The sequence below is a fragment of the Prorops nasuta genome, unplaced genomic scaffold (assembly GCF_024137725.1).
Source record: "Prorops nasuta isolate Cenicafe-Biocafe unplaced genomic scaffold, Cenicafe_Pnas_1.2 PNAS00001, whole genome shotgun sequence".
In the NCBI taxonomy this organism is placed as follows: Eukaryota; Metazoa; Arthropoda; class Insecta; order Hymenoptera; family Bethylidae; genus Prorops; species Prorops nasuta.
The window spans coordinates 13,129,037-13,148,582 of NW_027116798.1; the positions used below are offsets into that span (position 1 = coordinate 13,129,037).

General features: G+C 40.0%; 2 protein-coding genes across 2 annotated transcripts; both read left to right on the top strand.

Moving 5' to 3' along the window:
• The first annotated feature begins 14,650 nt into the window (after positions 1-14,650).
• Positions 14,651-17,786, top strand: LOC136772502 (uncharacterized). The gene is made up of 5 exons (XM_066725528.1): positions 14,651-15,358; positions 15,470-16,004; positions 16,123-17,039; positions 17,103-17,285; positions 17,403-17,786. The coding sequence occupies exons 1-5, from the start codon at positions 14,651-14,653 to the stop codon at positions 17,784-17,786; spliced, it is 2,727 nt and encodes a 908-aa protein (XP_066581625.1).
• Positions 17,787-17,836: 50 nt separating this feature from the next.
• LOC136772509 (uncharacterized) lies at positions 17,837-18,163 on the top strand. The gene has a single exon (XM_066725541.1). It carries the CDS (start codon positions 17,837-17,839, stop codon positions 18,161-18,163), a length of 327 nt encoding a protein of 108 aa, XP_066581638.1.
• The last annotated feature ends 1,383 nt before the right edge of the window (positions 18,164-19,546 follow it).

Sequence of the window (19,546 nt, forward strand, 5' to 3'; positions counted from 1 at the left end):
AAAGAAACAATAGCTGACAAAACTCCGATTACGCTAACAGGAATAAGTAGAACACCCGTGAAGATACTAGGGTCAGTTTACCTACACATAAAAGTCGGAAAATACACTATAAACCATAAATTTCAAATAGTACCAGACACCTTTTCGCTAATAGCCGACGGACTAATCGGCATGGATTTCTGGAAAAGAAACAGCTTCCATTATGAAAAGGATATGTCCTTGACGATGCTGGGACACACCTGGCCAATGAAACAGCTAGTATCACGTACGGTGTCACTAAAACCGAGATCACAAACATTAGTAGCCGCGTTAACTGATAGTAAACAAGACGGTATTGTATACGGACAGCAAATACTACCTGGAGTGTATATAGGTAACTGTGCCACTAGGCCAACCAACTCTACCTGCTGCGTCTGCATTTTGAACATCACGGAGAAAGAACTAGAGATACCCTTGCCTACAGTTGTGTTAGAAGATATTCCGAGTCCACCGACTCAGGGCGACGACCCTTCTGTACCCATAACCGTATACGCTGTAAATAATTGCGCCAGCGATCGACTCGCCCGGCTAAAGTCTCAATTAGAACTAAATCATTAATTCAGGAAGAATTGCGCACTCTAACAGAACTCTGTGAGGAATACAATGATATATTTCTCTTAGAAGGTGACAAACTCCTCACTACTGAAGCGGTAAAACATACCATTACTTTGGTAGAAAATACCAAACCTATCTTTAAAAAACCCTATAGGTTACCTGAAAAGCATAAACAGGAAATTGATAAACAAATTTCTCAGCTAGAAGCTGACGGAATAGTACGGCCGAGCCGAAGCCAGTGGAACGCGCCAATGCTCGTGGTACCCAAGAAACCCGATGCACAAGGGAATATAAAGATGCGCATCGTCGTAGATTTTCGCAAGCTAAATGAAGCTATTATAGGCGATGCCTATCCATTGCCAAATATCACCGAAATATTGGACCAACTAGGTCATTCAAAATATTTCACCACCCTTGACCTAGCCTCTGGATTTCACCAGATAGGCATGGCCGAAGAAGACAAGGAAAAAACAGCCTTCTCCACACCCCTAGGGCACTACGAATACAACCGCATGCCGTTTGGATTGAAAAACGCGCCAGCTACGTTTCAACGCTTAATGAACACCGTATTATCCGGACTCCAAGGGATCCAATGTTTCGTTTACCTTGACGACATAGTAATTCACGCCCCTACTCTAATAGAACACAATAAAAGACTGAAACAAGTGTTCATTCGACTGCGTGAAAATACTCTAAAGCTGCAACCGGAAAAATGCCGTTTCCTTCGCAAGGAAACTTGCTACCTGGGTCATATAATTACAGACAAAGGCATCTCTCCAGACCCAACTAAAATAGAAGCTGTAAAAAATTTTCCAGCACCCAAGAGCGTAAAGGACGTACAATCCTTTTTAGGCCTAGCAGGCTATTACCGAAGGTTCATTGACCATTTTGCTGACCTGTCGAAACCCATGACGAACCTATTAAAGAAAGGAGTGAAGTTCAACTGGACCTCCCTAGAACAATCATCATTTGAAAATCTAAAGGAAAGATTGACTACTGCACCACTTTTACAGTATCCAGACTTTCATCTACCTTTCATTCTGACCACGGACGCCTCCAATAAAGCAATAGGAGCCGTGTTATCGCAAGGCGAGGTAGGCAAAGACCTCCCCGTTGCTTACGCCAGCAGAACGCTTAACAAGGCCGAAGTAAATTACAGCATCACGGAAAAAGAATTAGCAGCTATAGTTTGGGCTGTACAAAATTTTCGACCTTACTTATATGGTACTCGATTTACCATCATCACCGATCATCAACCACTCACTTGGCTTTTCAATGTAGAAAACCCAGGCTCCAGATTGATGCGTTGGAGATTAAAGTTAGCCGAGTACGATTACGAAATTAGATACAAACCAGGTACTCAGAATACAAACGCAGATGCGCTAAGTCGTATATACGTGACCACGCGCTCAAGAGCACGGCAAGCCGCCCCAAGGCCAACCGACTCAAACGAAGATGCAACCTCAGCTAACTCCGACGCCGAGGAAGAAACAGCTGATGAGAAATCATCGACCTAAACTCCCACAATGATAAATCAAATCCTTTACGAGTATCACGATACTCCCTTCGGAGGACATGAAGGCGTAAACAGAACTCTGCAAAGAATTAAAATTAAACACGTTTGGCCAAATATGAAAAAGGACATTGAAGAATACATAAAAAAATGTGACAAGTGCCAGCGCAATAAAACAGGCAACGTGAAACGTGCACCAATGCAGATAACAGACACGCCAGTAGAACCCTTCGAAAAGGTCGCCCTAGATATAATAGGACCATACCCTGCGACCAAACAAGGAAACAAGTATGCCTTAACCTTCCAATACCTTTTTACAAGATACAGCATAGCCTTACCAATTCAAGACCAGTCAGCCTCTACTGTGGCACGACTATTCGTTGAAAAGATCATTTTTTCTTACGGGTTACCCCAAAAGGTTTTAACTGACCAGGGTACTAACTTTCTAAGTAACCTCTTTAAGGACGTCTGTAAGCTATTAAAAATTGACAAAATACAGACCACGGCATACCACCCACAGTCGAATAGTGCGTTAGAAAGGTCGCACCGAACATTGGCGTCGTACTTAAAAAACTTTGTCAACGAAGATTTAGATAACTGGGACGAATGGTTACCCTACGCCATGTTCACCTATAACACTACGCCACACAAAGCTACAGGCCGAACGCCTTTTTCACTGCTATTCGGACGCGAGGTAGAATTACCGACCACGCTCAAATATCCGCCGCAACCTACATATACATTCGAAGATTACTATAACGAGCTCCGCGAAAGAATTCGCTCAACAGGTAACATAATGAAAGACCAATTAATATGGGAAAAGGAAAAATCGAAGATCTATTACGATCACAATACACAAGAATCAAATTACGAAGTAGGAGACCAAGTATTGTTAAAGCGAGAAATGATTCGCGCTGGAAGACCGAAGAAATTGGAACCCCTGTACGACGGTCCCTATACCATAACCGCAAAACTAAGCGAGTTAAATTATGAGTTAGCAGTGGGTAAAAAGAAAATCGTAACCCACGTCAATAGGCTAAAGCCGTATCACGTGTAGTTACCGACTCAACCACCCACACATACCATCCTCTCTCACCTCCTTTCCCCTTCACCCTAATCTACTTCCTACTACAATTTACTCTTATAATTACTATTAAAATTAAATCAATTCTATATGCTACTACCACTAGAATTATCTAACCATAATAATAATTTTTATGAATAATCAACCCTAAAATACTTTTTATTATAATTACAAATCTAAACTTAATTCCTTCAAGCAAAAAAAAAAATTTTTTTTTCCATTTCATATTATTATTATTATTTTTTTTTCTTCTCTTCCCTCTCACCTCCCTTCTTATTATTTAATCTACTTATGTTTAAATTATGCCAATAAGGGAAGGTACTAAAACTAGAAATAAAAATAAATACATTTAAAATGAACTTAAAGTTTATTCAAAAGAACATTTTTTTTCCTCTTTCCTCCTCTCACAATTAAGAATACAAATTTAAAAAAGAAAAAAATTAAGATACAAAAATATGAAATTAAATTAATCCATGATATTGGAGGACGTCCCTCTCCTCCAACGGCGGACCCCTCCATCCTTCCACCTGCTGGTTGGGTACCCCCAACCACGGTAGGGCTCCACCCCGGTGTATTGGAGCCACCTTATCCCGTACAAGTCAAAAACGACCCAGAAGCAGTCCTCCAGGCTGTCATAATCCCACTCCTGATGCATCTGGATGCGGTCCGATTTCCGGCACATCCTCCGGAACTGCACCGCACCCACGTTGAAAATTATGACTAAATAAAAAAAAAAAAGAGAGAAAAGGAATAGAAACAACGAACTCAAAATTATATAGAAACAAAAACTAAAACAAAAAAAAAGGGGTAGAGAATTATATAAAGACACTCACCGTTGTTCAGCCTTAGGAAAAGGCGACGCCCCTGGCCGTCAATCTCCCCTCGGTCATACATATCCTTCCGCTTATAAACTTGTACAGCCATTGTCACTATGGGTTTCCAGAACTTTGAAAATCGAAATGAAATTCCCCGTACGGAAACCACTAATATATAGTCCATTCCCCACTTCGCGCAAATTCACGCAAAAACGCTGACCCAATGTCTATGAACTAGACGCACCTTCGCGACCGACTAAAATAACTCCCAGTAAAAATAAAACTTATTAAAATTTTTCACATTAAAACTCCACAATTAACCAAACTTACCCTTTATTATAGGTGCATGCTGACCCTTATGGTCATAACGATCCACGGAAGCTCCCAGCAAGTCCAAAACATTCCCATCAAAGGGCAACCGGGACTATTCTATGAAAAATTCGGCACGGTCAATTTTTATAAAGAAAAATGGAAATTAGCGATAATCACCGACATAGTAGAATATCGCCAAAGACTCGCGCAACTAGACAAATTCCTATATAATCAAACCCTTTGCTACAAACAAGAAGGAAGAAAATTCTGTAAACACCCCGTCCTTGATACCGTCTACAAGCTAGAGACAGCCGAAAGAACCTAGATGAAATAGATGAAATAACATTACACCAAGAGAGAAACAAACGAGGACTAGCAAACGGAGTAGGATCAATCGGAAAAATTTTATTCGGAATAATGGACAGTAACGACGAAGAAGAAATAAATAAACATCTACAAAGCATAGATCAAACAGTAGAGACCAACAAAATAGCACTCCTGAAACCAATACAAATTATCGACCAAACTATAGAAACTTATAATAACACGATACAAAAAATAGATGCGAACGAAAAAATGCTGATGAAAACAGTACGTGATCTAGAAGACCAAGCGGACGAGCGAGAAGCTCTATATAACATTAATCTTACATCCGAAGAATTAATGATAGACACGGAACACTTACTAAATTTCGTAATACAGGCGAGCCAAGAAGTAATAAATCCGAAAATTATACGATATACAAAAATTCTCGAATACCTTAAGGATGCGATCCCTCACATCCCTCCTGGCACGCAATTCCCTTTTCCATTAGAAACACTAAATATACATTTAATTTCAAAACTAATGAAACCCAAAATTTATTCCAAAACCAACAAACTAATTGTAGTATTTCATATACCTCTAATAACGCCCAAAGAATTCGATCTTTTGCAAATATATCCAATTCCAATCCCTATTCAGAATTCTACAACACTACACTCCATAATAGATTTAAAACAGGAATACATAGCAATAGACAGCATTGCTGAACATTATACAGAGTATACCGAAGACGAACTACAAAAATTTTATACGATAAAAGATAATTATTTCTGCCCGACGGATAAACCATCCAACAAAATAAAAGCAGTTAATCCAAGCGAAATTGCATTATACTTAAAATACATAGATATAAATACGTGCGAGCATAAACTTATACATTTAGTGCAACCGATGCTAATTCCCATGAAAAACCAAGCCTCGTGGATATACTCCACACCGCGATTAGAAATTGTAGAAGTAATCTGCAAACAAAAACCTACCTATAATATAGAATTAATGGGCTCCGGAGTAATTAATTTATATAAAAATTGTATCCTAACAGCTACTGATTTTGTTTTGGAACCCGTACAAACCTCCAAGCTCAACAAACATAAACACTATATCCCGCACTATAATTTCTCTTTCAGAGCCATAGATCCTGAAAACTACGTAGCAGCAATCAACACAACCAAAATTCCCAGGCTGCATAACATCCTGAACAAGGTCAACGACCTCAACACGCTCAGCATCCAGCTAAAACAGCTGAAAAAGGATGTACAAAACGAAGACCTAGGACAACACCACACCTATCAACATATGGCCATCTCATATTCTACTACAACGTTAATCATCATAGGATTAACCATCTACATAATCTGGCGATATCTTCACAGAAGACCAAAACCTAAGCCAAGACTCAGGTCAATACAGGCATTGCCATCCAATGCCATCGTAACAGATGACACCGCCGCCCCAGCAACGGACGACGCTGCCCCGACGCACATGATTATCGTCACACCTGAGCAAGCAGCAAATCTTCAATATGACCCCGATTATTAGCCACCCACCCTCTTTTTCCAGGGGGGGAGGGGTGTTATGTACATGGAATAAACATACATAACTCATTTCTATTATAAACACCATATAATTAATATCATTAATATTATATTCATTTGGAGACATAACTAATAAATCTTAATCTAGCATAGTTATACTAAAATACCAATAGCCTCTTAAAACGACAAACTCCTAAGTGTAATACGAAGCGCCAGACGCAGCTCGTTCACACTGTCGCCAAGGCTAAGTCCCGACACGTGGCAAATGCACTTCGACGGCAGTCGAATGTTCTAGAACAATGACGCATTTGACCATTGGGACCCGCAAATGTTACCATATAAGGTAATGTTTGACGCTGCACTTTGAGGGTAAGAGCCCCAAACGTGCAGCCCCAAAAATCAGTTCGAGTCAAAAGCTAGAAGGAACAAGTCGAGTCTCCTAGGACCTTCAGTCCTCTTATCTCTTAATTTTATCCAGGCAATCCTTTGTCTCTTAAAACTATAATTATCTAGCTCATAGCTCTGTTTATCAACTTGTATAAAGAAGAAACATTGTAAATCAAAAATCAATAAACCTTATAATACAAAAGAATTTCAAGTTTGTCGTGAATCAGCGATTGAACCACAACAATATATATATATATTAAATTTTAGATTCATCTGCATCTGCTGCATATATATTTCAATTGATTGAATTCATATCCAAAGGGCGACCAAAAAATACAAAAACTATAGATATAGTACCGTCAAAATGGATAGAATACAATAAAAGTAAAGGAAAGTGTATGACAAGGTTTCCTCCTGGACCATATACGAAAGAAAGCTGTAAATTGCTTCATAACTTGGTGAAAAGTGTAGCGGACCCATCACAGTCATGGCCATATTTCACTATATCAATAAGAGGACAAGCAAGTTAGTATTATTTATGCTTTTACCTTAAATACTTAGTAAAATATTTTTTAATTTATTTAGAAACCTATAAAGATGCTGTGAAGAAATTAAAAACTTTAGAAAATGTGGAATATGCATTTACTACTGAGACTGATGTAGAACCACCTGAGATAGCACAAAGGATAGTGCAAGAATATAAAAAAAGGTTTTAACTGACAACTTTGAGCAAATTAAACATTTTCATACTCCGGAGGAAAAATTAATTGTAGATGAAAATATAAATCCCAATGTACTTGCATCAGTTGAAGACAACCGTAAGAAAGAAATATATACACACCTCTATTTTTACACTATCATTATGATATTTTTATTTATAGTAGAGCTTCAATATCCTACGGTGATGCTTCATCTTCCAACAATACTTCAGTTGGTGAAAGGTATGAATTTCAATATTATAATATAAATAGAGTTTAAAGTTAATTTTTTAATATCTATAAATGTTTTTATTTAATATTTTCAAATAAATTTTTAGATGATAATACTGCTGTGACACTGGATTTAAATTTAAATAATTTAAGTAATTCTGATGCTACGGGTTGCAGAGAATCAATTATAATAAATCCTAATGAATTTCAAATGGAGCCCGAAAGAAATGACCCGCTAAAAATAAACAAGGAGACAACCCCTGTAACCAATGTAAATATTGGTAATTGATTTTTGATTATGATTAGATTTAAAAACATTTAAACAAGAAATTAAAATCCTACAATTTATAAGGAATTTATTATCTTTACAGATTTACAAAGAATAGAATCTAGAATTGTCTCCTTAAATGCTGATATAAAAGAGGTCATTCGAAATCAACGAAAAATATTAAGTTGCCTTTCACAAGTTGGGGATATTTCTTTGGTACCAACTACAGGTGGAAAATCCTTTGCTGAGAAATACAGTCTCAATCTACCTTTAAAAACAACTGGTGAATTTAGCAATTTCAATGACAATTTATCTCAAAATGAAGATTTTACAAGGGACTTTGTGAGTTTTCATAATATTTAAATATAATATTAAAATCAATACTAATTAGAATGGATAAATATTTATAGGTATACCTTTTCAGGAATTATCACTGACGCCTTTATTAAATCCTGATAACATACCTTCCAAGACTGCTGTAAATATTTTGAAAAAATTTATGTCAAGAGATCTTGTTCTTCAATACACGGTAATAAAGAAGGTACCTGGGAAAGAAGTGCTAAAAAATACGTTGTTTTTTAAATTTATTTTAGGTAACAATAATTTTTAAAAATAAGTTTAGATTAATTATAATGTTAATTGAAATATGTTATTTAATATAAAACAAAATTTTTCAGATTTTATGGTACAAAATCATAAAAAGGTAGATGGACGAAGTTTATGTGAAAAAGAAGTATACAAAACAATAGGAGTGGCACTAAGCAATTGCAAGGATTGGGATGGCTTTAGAAATAAGAGAGTAAGATTAACATCAAATGATAATAGTAATTAATCAGATGTATTATAATAGTTTCAAAGGTTATCGTTTTTGTGCAGTGTGTTAAATTATAATAAATTTTAAATATATTTTAATATATGTTTTCATTTAAAGTCATTTACTAAATATTCAAAAATTTTTTTAATAAATTAATTATTTTTCAAGCTAGAGGGTAGACTAATGTAAGACAATACAAAGGATAAGAGCAAGTACCGAGCTTAGTAAAAAGTGATCTATAGCTTATAATTCACTTAAAACAATTTCATTAATATTTTAAACTGTTATTGACAGAGTGACAGCCACAATTTAAAATGTTATAATGAAATTGTTTTAATTGAATAAGCTTACTTTTTGCTAAGTGCAGTAATTGCTTTTATCATTTGCATTATTTTACACTAGTCTACTCTATAGCTTTAAAAGAATGAATTTATTAAGAAAATTATTGAATACCTAGTCTACATAATCTCAATAAAATAGTTAGGGAATTAGCGGGGAAAACTGATCAACGCCGCAATAGTTTAACTAAACAGTTTCTGATCAACCTCAGTGTTACAAACCCGACAATGCCCTGGCTAGTTTTCCTCATCAGCGCCCCCCACAAATCTAAGGTGAACTAGTAAGGATCTGTTCAGGGCCATGTTTTATTTTCTACCAGGGTACATTTATGTTAAATTTGTTTGTGTGTAAATTATTATTAAATTACCACCAAGTTCGTGGAATAGAAAACTGAGTTGGATTGTCCAGGGTTTCTTACCACGTTCGTGGGTTTTCGTCCCTCATTTAAAAAGTTAATAAAACCAGGGGTTTTTCCTTCCACCAAGTTCGTGGAAGATTTTCCCTGAAGTTGGCATTAAAATAAACAAAATATTAAAAAAATTCAGTAAAAAAATTTGGTGTTATAATTATTTTAAATCACATTCTGTCCATCTTATTTACGAAATTATAGAAAATTTGGCTCATCGATTTGCCTATGAAGAAACACCAGAACAGCTTCAAAAATTTCATAATGTTACGTCGAGAAATATGTTAAAAATGTTATATTTGGGCGGACGATACAACAATTTAGAATTTAAACTTAATCAATGATATTCATAAGATTAATTTTGGAAATGTCTGCAAAAAAATGATACCAATAAATGATTATTATACTATAATTATTAATTTTTTTCTCTTTATCATACACTACACATAATAGTAACCTACCAAGCATAAAATACAATAATAGAACAGTTAGCTGTAATTGGCTGTTCAACTATATGCCTGTTATATCATACTTATATAGCTGAATAGGAAATTAAATTTGCAGTTATATTACTGTAATTTTTGTGATTAGTGGAAAGCTTCTTATAATTCTAAGCTCTTTTCTTAACATTCATTAAAATAGTATGCTTCTTATAATTAGTTTATTAGTGATTAACTTTCATTTCTAACAATACTAGTAAGCGGATTATATTCTACAATTTTATTCTGTATAATTAAACAATATGCAGTAGTATTAGGTGCAATATTTCGAGAACAATCAATCTCAATGTTAACACCAACTGTGTCTGATTTTATAGATTCATTTTAATGCGAACAATCAAAGATGAAGAGAAAACTGTATTCTAAAAAGCCATTATATTCAAGCACAGGTTTCGACTGCTTTTCTCCTGCGTAATATGACTGAATAAATTTATCATACATATTCTATAGTACAGAAAAACTATTTCTTCCAGTATCACTATCAAGTCGATCATATGGATAGAATTCAGAATTCAGATAGACTTTAATATCACGCACATAACTATCGGAGAATCTATGCACCTCAGTATGCTGCGTATTTATCTTATCTTTTTTAAATGCTAATATAACGTATCGAGGTTTCTCCAATTGTGCAGCAGCTTTTACAGCCCAAGTATGCCTCTGTGTTTCAGGTAGAAGCGGATATTAATAGAGCTCCTAGGAACGAAAAGCCATAGTTAGACCTTTGTGTTGTTCAATAATATGTAGAAATTTAAGTTTTACCTAATCACTTAACGATATATGAGGAATCCTTCATTGCATTTTTTGTACTTCAATTGTAGAGCCTAAGATATTTGGTGTTGAGAATAGTGAATTCGTATCATCACGTGCTCGAATAAGAACTAGCTAATGACGAGCATTTATTATAACTCTTCTGTAGTCTTTGCAAAAACCTAACATTTGCAATGCAACACAAGAGTTTTGAAATATTCTGAAGACCTATAATCTTGTAGTAACCATCCAGAATGACGTAGACTCTTGCTCTCTTCAGAAGTTAGGAGATGAGATTCTTCATAGAGCTAGTAATACCCACATTCTTACAGCGGTCAATCTCTATACCCTTCAAATCATAACGAATTTCATCAAACAAGAATGCCATAGAATTAGAATCGAGGTACAATATATTCGGCTCTGATGTAGCTGCTGCACGGGTGCCTGGTAGTATTTTCCCTTCTATATAGAGATAACTTTCACATGGTAGAAAAATTAAATCTTATTGTTGTATAGGAATTCCAATTTCATCACTATTTCCCAATGATGCATTTGCATACGGATTGTAAGCATGCATTTCCATTTTAGTGATACGATTGTTGTACACTGGTTGAGCAGTTACGTCCAATGGGTCTATTTTTTCCAATGTTTACTCCCAATGATTGCAGAAAGGCGATATTTCTTTTTGTTAGTCGTCTCCTAACACTATCTTCACTCAATGTATCCTGTTCTGCAGCAGCGGGTGGACTGATAGGCTCATTGAGTATCAACGATTTATAAGTATTTTTGTAAATTAACATTTTCTGATGTGTAACTGAATTGTAATTTCTTCACCGCCGAAATTTACTAGACGATCTTCCTGATCGAGAATACGCAAAGTGAGTTGATGAATTGCTTTCGCAATAGCTGGCAAGTAAATGACGTTTTCGGTGTTTCTGTGATTTTATATCCTGGTTGAACACATGGGAAATATTCATGTATAACATGTCGAGGTCTACCATTTGTGTACGCACCAGTTGTAATGTTACACTCAGTTTGTAAAATATTTATACTTATAATATTTACGGGCTGGTCTGATTCGGCTAGAGTGTTCAGCTGAATAATTCGATCTGACGAAGAACCCAATAAAGAGCCTATGTTATTAGGTTTTGTAAAATCAATCAGATATTTACACTTTATTTCACTTTTCAACGTATTATTATTAGCACGTAGAATAATAACATCTTCATTATCCGCCTCATGCATCAATGTACGCAAAAGATTATTTATAGCACTCAGTTCATAATAACCTGTAGGTATAGTCAGATCTTCGGTATCGTAGTAAAACTTATTGTTTGACTCATCAACATTAGCGATTGAATTGAAGCTCTGAAAATCTACGAGACCAAGTTCATACTGCCCACTCTGATGATTGATCGGTGGGAAAAAATCTGCCTCCAATATGGACTCGCGGTCAGACAGCGTAACCGTTAAAGACATTGTTCACGTACAAACTTGACACACAACTGACCGCATATGCTTGTATCATACGATTGATATTGATCGTGGTTTAGTAGATTATAGCAAAAAGACCAAAATATTCTAAAAGTTCAATTGGAGGTTTCAAATTTCCGAAGGAGTCGAAATATTTTACATAATTATTACGTTTAACGTAGGCAACCCAATGTGTACCAGAACCTTTTTCTTCGTCAAGATTCACGATTGCACACTCATTGCATAGTACGGTTTGTGGTAGAGATGTGCGCATAAAGACTCCTCAAAAATGTGGTATATCCTGACATGCATGTAATAATTGAATATTGCTAGTAGCTCCAGATTTCGGAAGGTTGCTTATTTTTTTTTTTGCGAGGTTTTTCTCCTCCTTTACAAACCCTCGCCCTTTTGACCGTAAGGAGATAGGTATAAACCATGTTCACGACTGCCTTATATTAAACGATTGTGACGCTGTATTTCTGCCAATTGTCTCTTGGATGCTTTCGCATCGTTTACAGCTTTTGTTATACGTGCTGCGCCACCAGCTATTGCGCCCACTGCACTCAACAGTGGGAGCAGAGGTAATAACCCCCCCCCCCCCCGTTTTTTTTCGAGTAAATTGCTTTTTCCTCAATAAACCTCCTCATTTCTTCGGTAAACGAATTTTTCTTTTCTCCATTCTTCTTCCATGCACTCGTAGGCCTAAGCCAAGTTTTCGTTTTACATTCATGGATGCCTAGACTGCGGCTGCAGCTGCTCGTTCACGTAAAGATGAGTCGCTAGCAGTGATACGTTTTCGTGCACGCTGTGCAAGAACTTTATCAGCCTGGTGACGTGGTGGCAGACCCTTATATGTTGAATATGCGATATCGTGTTCATGGCTGGCTTCGTCTAGAGGATTTATACCCGGATCACCACGTGCTAACCGTTTTCGAATTCGAGTACCTGGTCCGCAATAAATGTAGCCAGGTATGTGTACTTCGAACGTTAATTTATTCGGTAATTTATTGTAAAAAGTTGCACAACAGTAGTGGTAACTAGGCGGTTTCTTGTGACATAAGGGTGAGGGGGTGCGGGTGTGCGGGGGGAAGTGTCTTATGAGCTGGGGTTTATTGGTGGATGAGGGGGAGTGCGGGGGAATTGTCTTTTTAAGAGCTATTGTTTATTGGGTGATGAGGGAGGTGCAGGTGTGGGGAGGAAGTGCCTTGGCTGTGGAGGGAGAGAGAGAGAGAGATCCCTCTCACCCTCTCCTTCTCTCTAGGTCTTTCACCCCTCTCTCATCACCCTAGGGCCCGGATAGTTAGTTATCCGGGCAGTTACCCAGAACACTTTTTTTGTATTTTAGTTGGTTTAGGAGACAGTTTCATTTTTCACCACTAGGTGGCGATCATAAAAATTACTGTTCGAGATTGGGAGGAGCAGAAAATGTTGCGAAGTAGATTCCGCATTTCTCTGTTATATCTCCCATCTCTATTGCGCTCACAATAGACGGCTAGACCGACAGCGTCTAGCCGCTCTATCTGTCCCTCTCTCCGCGGCGCGCTTGCGCGTCTTCTGGCCCTGGCGTGTCGCGGCCGCGAAGCGACACTACTTGCGCGTTTGGCCACTAGGTGGCCAGCGCCCGCGGCAGCTCTCTCGCTGGCAAGATTAGTGTCGCGTAATTATATAGATGGGTCCTTGATAAGGACCCATTGCACCTCAGCCTTGCTCGACAGCTGATTAACAGCAGCAACCGCAGCAACAGAAAGCAGCTTTTGTTCGCCTCCACGGCATCTAACTGACGCCTCAACGGCAGCGCCTCCACTTGGCCAACTTTTTGGATACTTTGGTAAGAATCACCCACCACCCACTGCCTTCCAAGAGGGGACTTCCCCTCTGCGGCATTTCCTCCCTCCTAAGGGAGATTTCGCCGGGGACTTCCCGGGAGAAGTTAAAACCCTCTCCTTCCCCTCCACACTGCCTCCGAGGACTACCTCGGACCCAGTGTTCCGACCCTCAAATCCAGGGCTCTCGACGAGTCGGGTAGTGGGAGGGGTAGAATCACCCTAAGGGTTGGGGTGGCTCGGAGCCACTAGAGCTCTTGGAGAAGGCGGCCGAAGGGTAAGGGGACTTCCCCTTCCCTAAAACCACTTCTCCAACTTCGCTTCCTCCCGTGGCTGGGGATTTTACTAGGGAATACCCTAGGAAAAATTGTCCAGTCAGGGAGTTTCTAAGTCCGCGTTCCTGTCTGGGGAATTCGAGTCTACGGTTATTGGGAATCTTCGTCTATCGAAATTCCCTAGAATCTGACGACGACAAATTCCCTAGAAAAGTCGATCATCTTAGTCTAAGCGGTTCTTTTTGTAAATATTGTAAAATTTTGTATAATTTTTATTTATTTGAATAAAGACTCTTTTACCTCTTACATTTGTCTTCGAACTTTTATTCTCAGATATAACCTTCCCTTCTGACCACAGGACTGGAACCTACTTGGGCACTGTCTCGCACAAATTTTTGGTCCTTCGAGCCGGATATCCGGCAAAAAACGTTCGAAGTGCATCAGTGTTCCTGAGTGGGCATTCCGGACTGTGTTTTGGATTGTGGTTTGTTCTGGAATAGAGTTTCAAAATGGCTAGCGCAGGGGAATTATTAGAAGCAATCAATTACGTGCCCATGATTCGGGATGAATTCGTTCGGTTGGTCGTTAACATCAAGAAGCGTGGAGTGCACAATTTCACCCGTCCCTTCTTGGAGGATAGGCTAGCAGCCTTAGAAAAGTGGCTTAACGTGTTGCATAAAACTCACGTTAAGATCACTACTCACACTAAACCGGCCGAATTAGCTAAAATGGAGTACGTAACCGATAGCTGGTATCAAGTGGCCCTTGATGCCCATAGTGACGCGGAAGAATTCATCCTAGGACATCTAGATGAACTTCGACCCAATCAGGGTATGTCGGCATCAGGTCCCACTGCGCCTTCAGGCGAAATAAACCACATTAGGCTTCCAGTTATCGATTTACCAAAGTTTTCCGGGGATTACTTAGAATGGAACAACTTTTATGAAACGTTTAGTTCCATTGTTCACGACAAAGTGTATGTCTCCGGTCGGGACAAGTTCCATTACCTAAAATCCTGTCTGCAAGGAGAAGCAGCAACGGTCATCAAATCTTTAGCGATCACCTCCGAGAATTATGAGATAGCATGGGACACTCTGGTAGCTCGGTACACTGACAAACGAATGATCACGGATACGTTCTTAGATCAGATCTCGCAAGCACCCACGCTTCGGGGTGACAATTTTAAAATTCTGAAAGAAGTTAGGGACTCTGTTACGGTTGCTCTCAACGCCCTTAAAACTATGGGTTACGGCGTCGATCATTGGGATCCCATCATTGTTCATTCACTGAAGAACAAACTGGATGACACCCTCCGCTTGGCCTGGGAGATGTATCTAGGAAGCAGCAAGGATTATCCCACCTTTCTTCAATTTTCGGAGTTCTTGACGCGACACATTAACTCATTGCAATCATTAGGTAACAAACATAAGACTTCCAAAAAGGAATCCGGGAGATCCTTGAAGTCACACGCCGCGAGTGTGAATAGTAGCGGTTGCGCTCATTGTGGTAGTAACCATCTCTTGTATCAGTGCAAGGACTACCTTGCATTGACCCCTCAGGCTCGATCAAAGTTTGCATTTTCACAGAACCTCTGCATCAACTGCCTGAGGCCAGGGCATAGTTGCTCCAATTGTTCTTCTTCGTCACGCTGCAGGAAATGTAGTAAAATGCATCATACGTTGTTTCATTTTGACAAATCTGGCACCGGGGGGAGCAAGTCACGGGGGACTACCCCTGCGGCAAACTCCGCTTCCGAGCCTGAACCCTCTAGCTCGCATTCTACAACGCATCTCAGCGTTACCGATACACGTTCAGTTCTATTGGACACGTTCTCTGCTAGAATCGATGCTCCTGACGGTTCTCGTATCATAGTCCGCGGACTTTTTGACACGGGCTCAGAAACTTCCTTTATCTCAGAAAATTTAGCTCAGTTTACGAATACCGCGAAAACGTATCAATGCTACCATTCATGGTGTTGCAGTGACTTCGGCTCAAAACGTTCGAGCAGAGGCACAGATTACCCTTCATTCTCTTTCAAGACACGGTGTTTCGTTGGATGTAACTGCAATAATCTTACCAACGATTACTCAATATCTCCCTCCAACTTATTCTCGATCGTCTTTTCCATCGCTTAGTGGAATCGATTTCGCTGATAATTTCGCTTCAACCAAGGTTCCAATTGATGTGCTCATTGGTGCAGATTATATCACGTCGGTGGTAGAAGGCCCGTACATTAACTCTCCTGATAATTCGTTACGAGCCCAGCGGACTATTTTCGGTTGGATCGTAGCTGGATTCGTACCTAAGGCGGGTCACTCTCATAGCCTCACGGTTCATCATTGCTTAGACCTAGAGAACACTCTTCGCAACTTCTGGGAACTGGAAGAAGTTCCTGAAGTCAAACCCATGTCCACAGAGGACTCCCTCTGTGAACAACATTTTGTGGATACGGTAACACGCACCCCCTCGGGGCGTTTTGTCGTCGCTTTACCTTTTCGATCCGACATCGAAAAGCATAGTCTAGGTTCTTCTTCTCGGGTAGCAGAGAAAACCCTATCACGGATACTTCGGCGATTGGAAACCTCTCCAGAACAAGCTGAAAGTTATTCTCAATTTTTACAGGAGTATCTATGGTTGGGACATATGTCTCCTGTGCCTATGAACTCTGATTTTCGCTTCTTCCTGCCTCATCATGCAGTTTTTAAGACCGACAATCAGAAGACAAAGATTCGCGTTGTATTCAACGCATCTTCTAAAACCTCTACTGGCGTCTCGCTTAATGATACGTTATTCATTGGACCCAAGCTCCAACAGGACATCACGCGGATCTTAATGAATTGGCGTGCCTTTCGATATGTAGGCGTGACGGATATTGTTAAAATGTTTAGACAGATTCTTGTGCGTCTTGAGGACCGCAAGTATCAGAACATTTGATGAAAGACTGATTCCGGTGAGCTTCAGGCTTCCGAACTCAACACGGTGACCTACGGTACGGGACCGGCACCTTTTTTATCCTCGCGAGTTTTGCGCGAATTAGCTTCCACGGACAGGGCTGACTTCCCTCTCGCGCAGGATGTTTTGTTAAATTCTACATATGTAGATGATATTCTTTTCGGGGCTCATGACTTAAAGCAACTCAGTTCGGTCAGGGAACAACTCATCGATCTACTGGCGAAAGGGGGCTTCTCCTTGAGCAAATAGGCATTCAATCAACCGGGGACTTTCCCGTTTGAACCTACCGAGCCGCACTCTTTCTTTCAGGATCCTGCTGGATCAAGTAAAGTCTTGGGCATATATTGGGATCACGGGGATGATAGCTTTCGCTTCCGTGTTTCTCCTTCATCTATTGGTGTACTAACCAAACGCATCCTCTTATCAGAGAATGCTAAGATCTTTGATCCACTGGGATGGATCTCTCCAATAGTCATCACATTGAAGCAGTTAATGCAATCCACCTGGTTACTCAAACTTTCTTCGGATGAAGAGATTCCTGAGCCGGTTCAGTCCAAATGGCTCAAGTGCTATGAGCAGTTCCGCGACTTACAGTCTTTGCGCATTCCCAGATGGACCGGGCAAACTCCCAATACTGGAGAACGCGAATTGATCGGATTTTGCGACGCATCAGAGTTGGCTACGGTGCAGTAGTCTACGAACGTCTCACGGATGAGAACGGTCATCTGTCGGTACATTTAGTAATGTCCAAAACAAAAGTCGCGTCGATTAAGACCACTTCAATACCTCGGTTGGAGTTGGTTGCCGCCGCACTTCTAGTCAAGTTATTGGTTCATGTAGAAGGAAGTCTTGTCGGGAATTGTGATGCGATTCGTTGCTACTCGGATTCGCAGGTTGCGTTAGCTTGGATAGCAAAGCAACCCGTACATTGGAAAACGTTTGTGGCCAATCGCGTTTCATATATTCAAACGCATCTTCCTGAAGCCAGCTGGCATCATGTACCTACTAAGCTGAATCCTGCGGATTTGTGCTCAAGAGGAACCAGTGCACAACAGTTATCAGAGGACTAACTTTGATGGCATGGGCCTGCTTTTCTCCGTGAGCCAACCGTCAATCATGTTCAGGTCTTTGAAACCACGGAAGAAAGTCGGAAGGTAGCGTTAACCGCTCAACTAGACACAACTCAGTGTTGGTTTTCTGATAAGTTTTCGTCTTGGTCTAAACTGTTCTGAGTTATGGCTTATGTTCTTCGATTTGTCCAGCGGACCAGGAAAACCGGCCAATGGGAGGACTCCCTCCTGTCTGCATCGGAAGTTCGCCGTTCAATTGAAGCCTTCGTAAAGGTTGTTCAACGAACACATTTCGCCAACGAAATCTCAGCCTTGAGTCATGGGTTAAGTATACCGTCGCGATCAAAGCTTCTTTCTTTATATCCGATAATGGATTCACATGGAATCTTAAGAATAGGGGGGCGTCTACGGAACGCCGAAATTTCTGAACAAGTAAAACACCCCATAATTTCTCCGGATTGCCATACCACTGCCATACTTATTAGGCAAACCCACATAGAGACACTTCACGGGGGACTCCAATTAACTTTGTCCACGTTACCACAAAGGTTTTGGGTCGTGAATGCGCGAAATCTAGTAAAATCATGTGTTCATAAATGCATCACGTGTGTTCGCGAACGCGCTAAACTCGGTAGCCAACTTATGGGTTCACTTTCTGCCGCTCGGGTTTCTCGCAGTTTCACCTTCGAACACACCGGAGAAGACTATGCTGGGCCTTTCTTGGTGAAATTGCATCACGGTCGTAATGCAAAATCCATAAAATGCTACGTGGCAGTGTTCGTATGTCTATCTACCCGTGCTGTTCACTTGGAACTCGTCTCTCGACTGGATACCGAGGCCTTCCTCGCCGCGCTGTCTCATTTTATCTCTCGTCGTGGAAAACCCGCCGTCATGTACTCAGACAACGGCCTTAACTTTCAAGGAGCGGACGCAGAACTCAAACGCGCTTATCAATCTTCCCTAGAAGCCGCCCGCACTCAGAAAACTGATTCCGTCGGCGAAATCGAGTGGAAATTCATTCCGGTCGCCACTCGTCACTGGGGCGGTCTTTGGGAGAGTGCGGTAAAAAGTATGAAGCACCACCTGAAGCGCTCCCTCGGAGTTTTCGTGCCAAATTTCGAAGAAATGACCACCCTACTGAACAAGATTGAGGCCTGCCTCAACTCTCGGCCTATCTCGCGGTTACATGATGATCCAGAGTCGTTAAACGTATTCACTCCGGGGCATTTCTTGTCAGGTCGGGCGTTAAATTCCCCCCCCCCCTCCCCCCCCGGTATTTTCCACATTGGATTTACGCGAATCATCATTAAACCGTTGGCAAAACGTGACTAGAATCACCGAGACATTCTGGAAGAAGTGGTTTTCCGAATACTTCCACACATT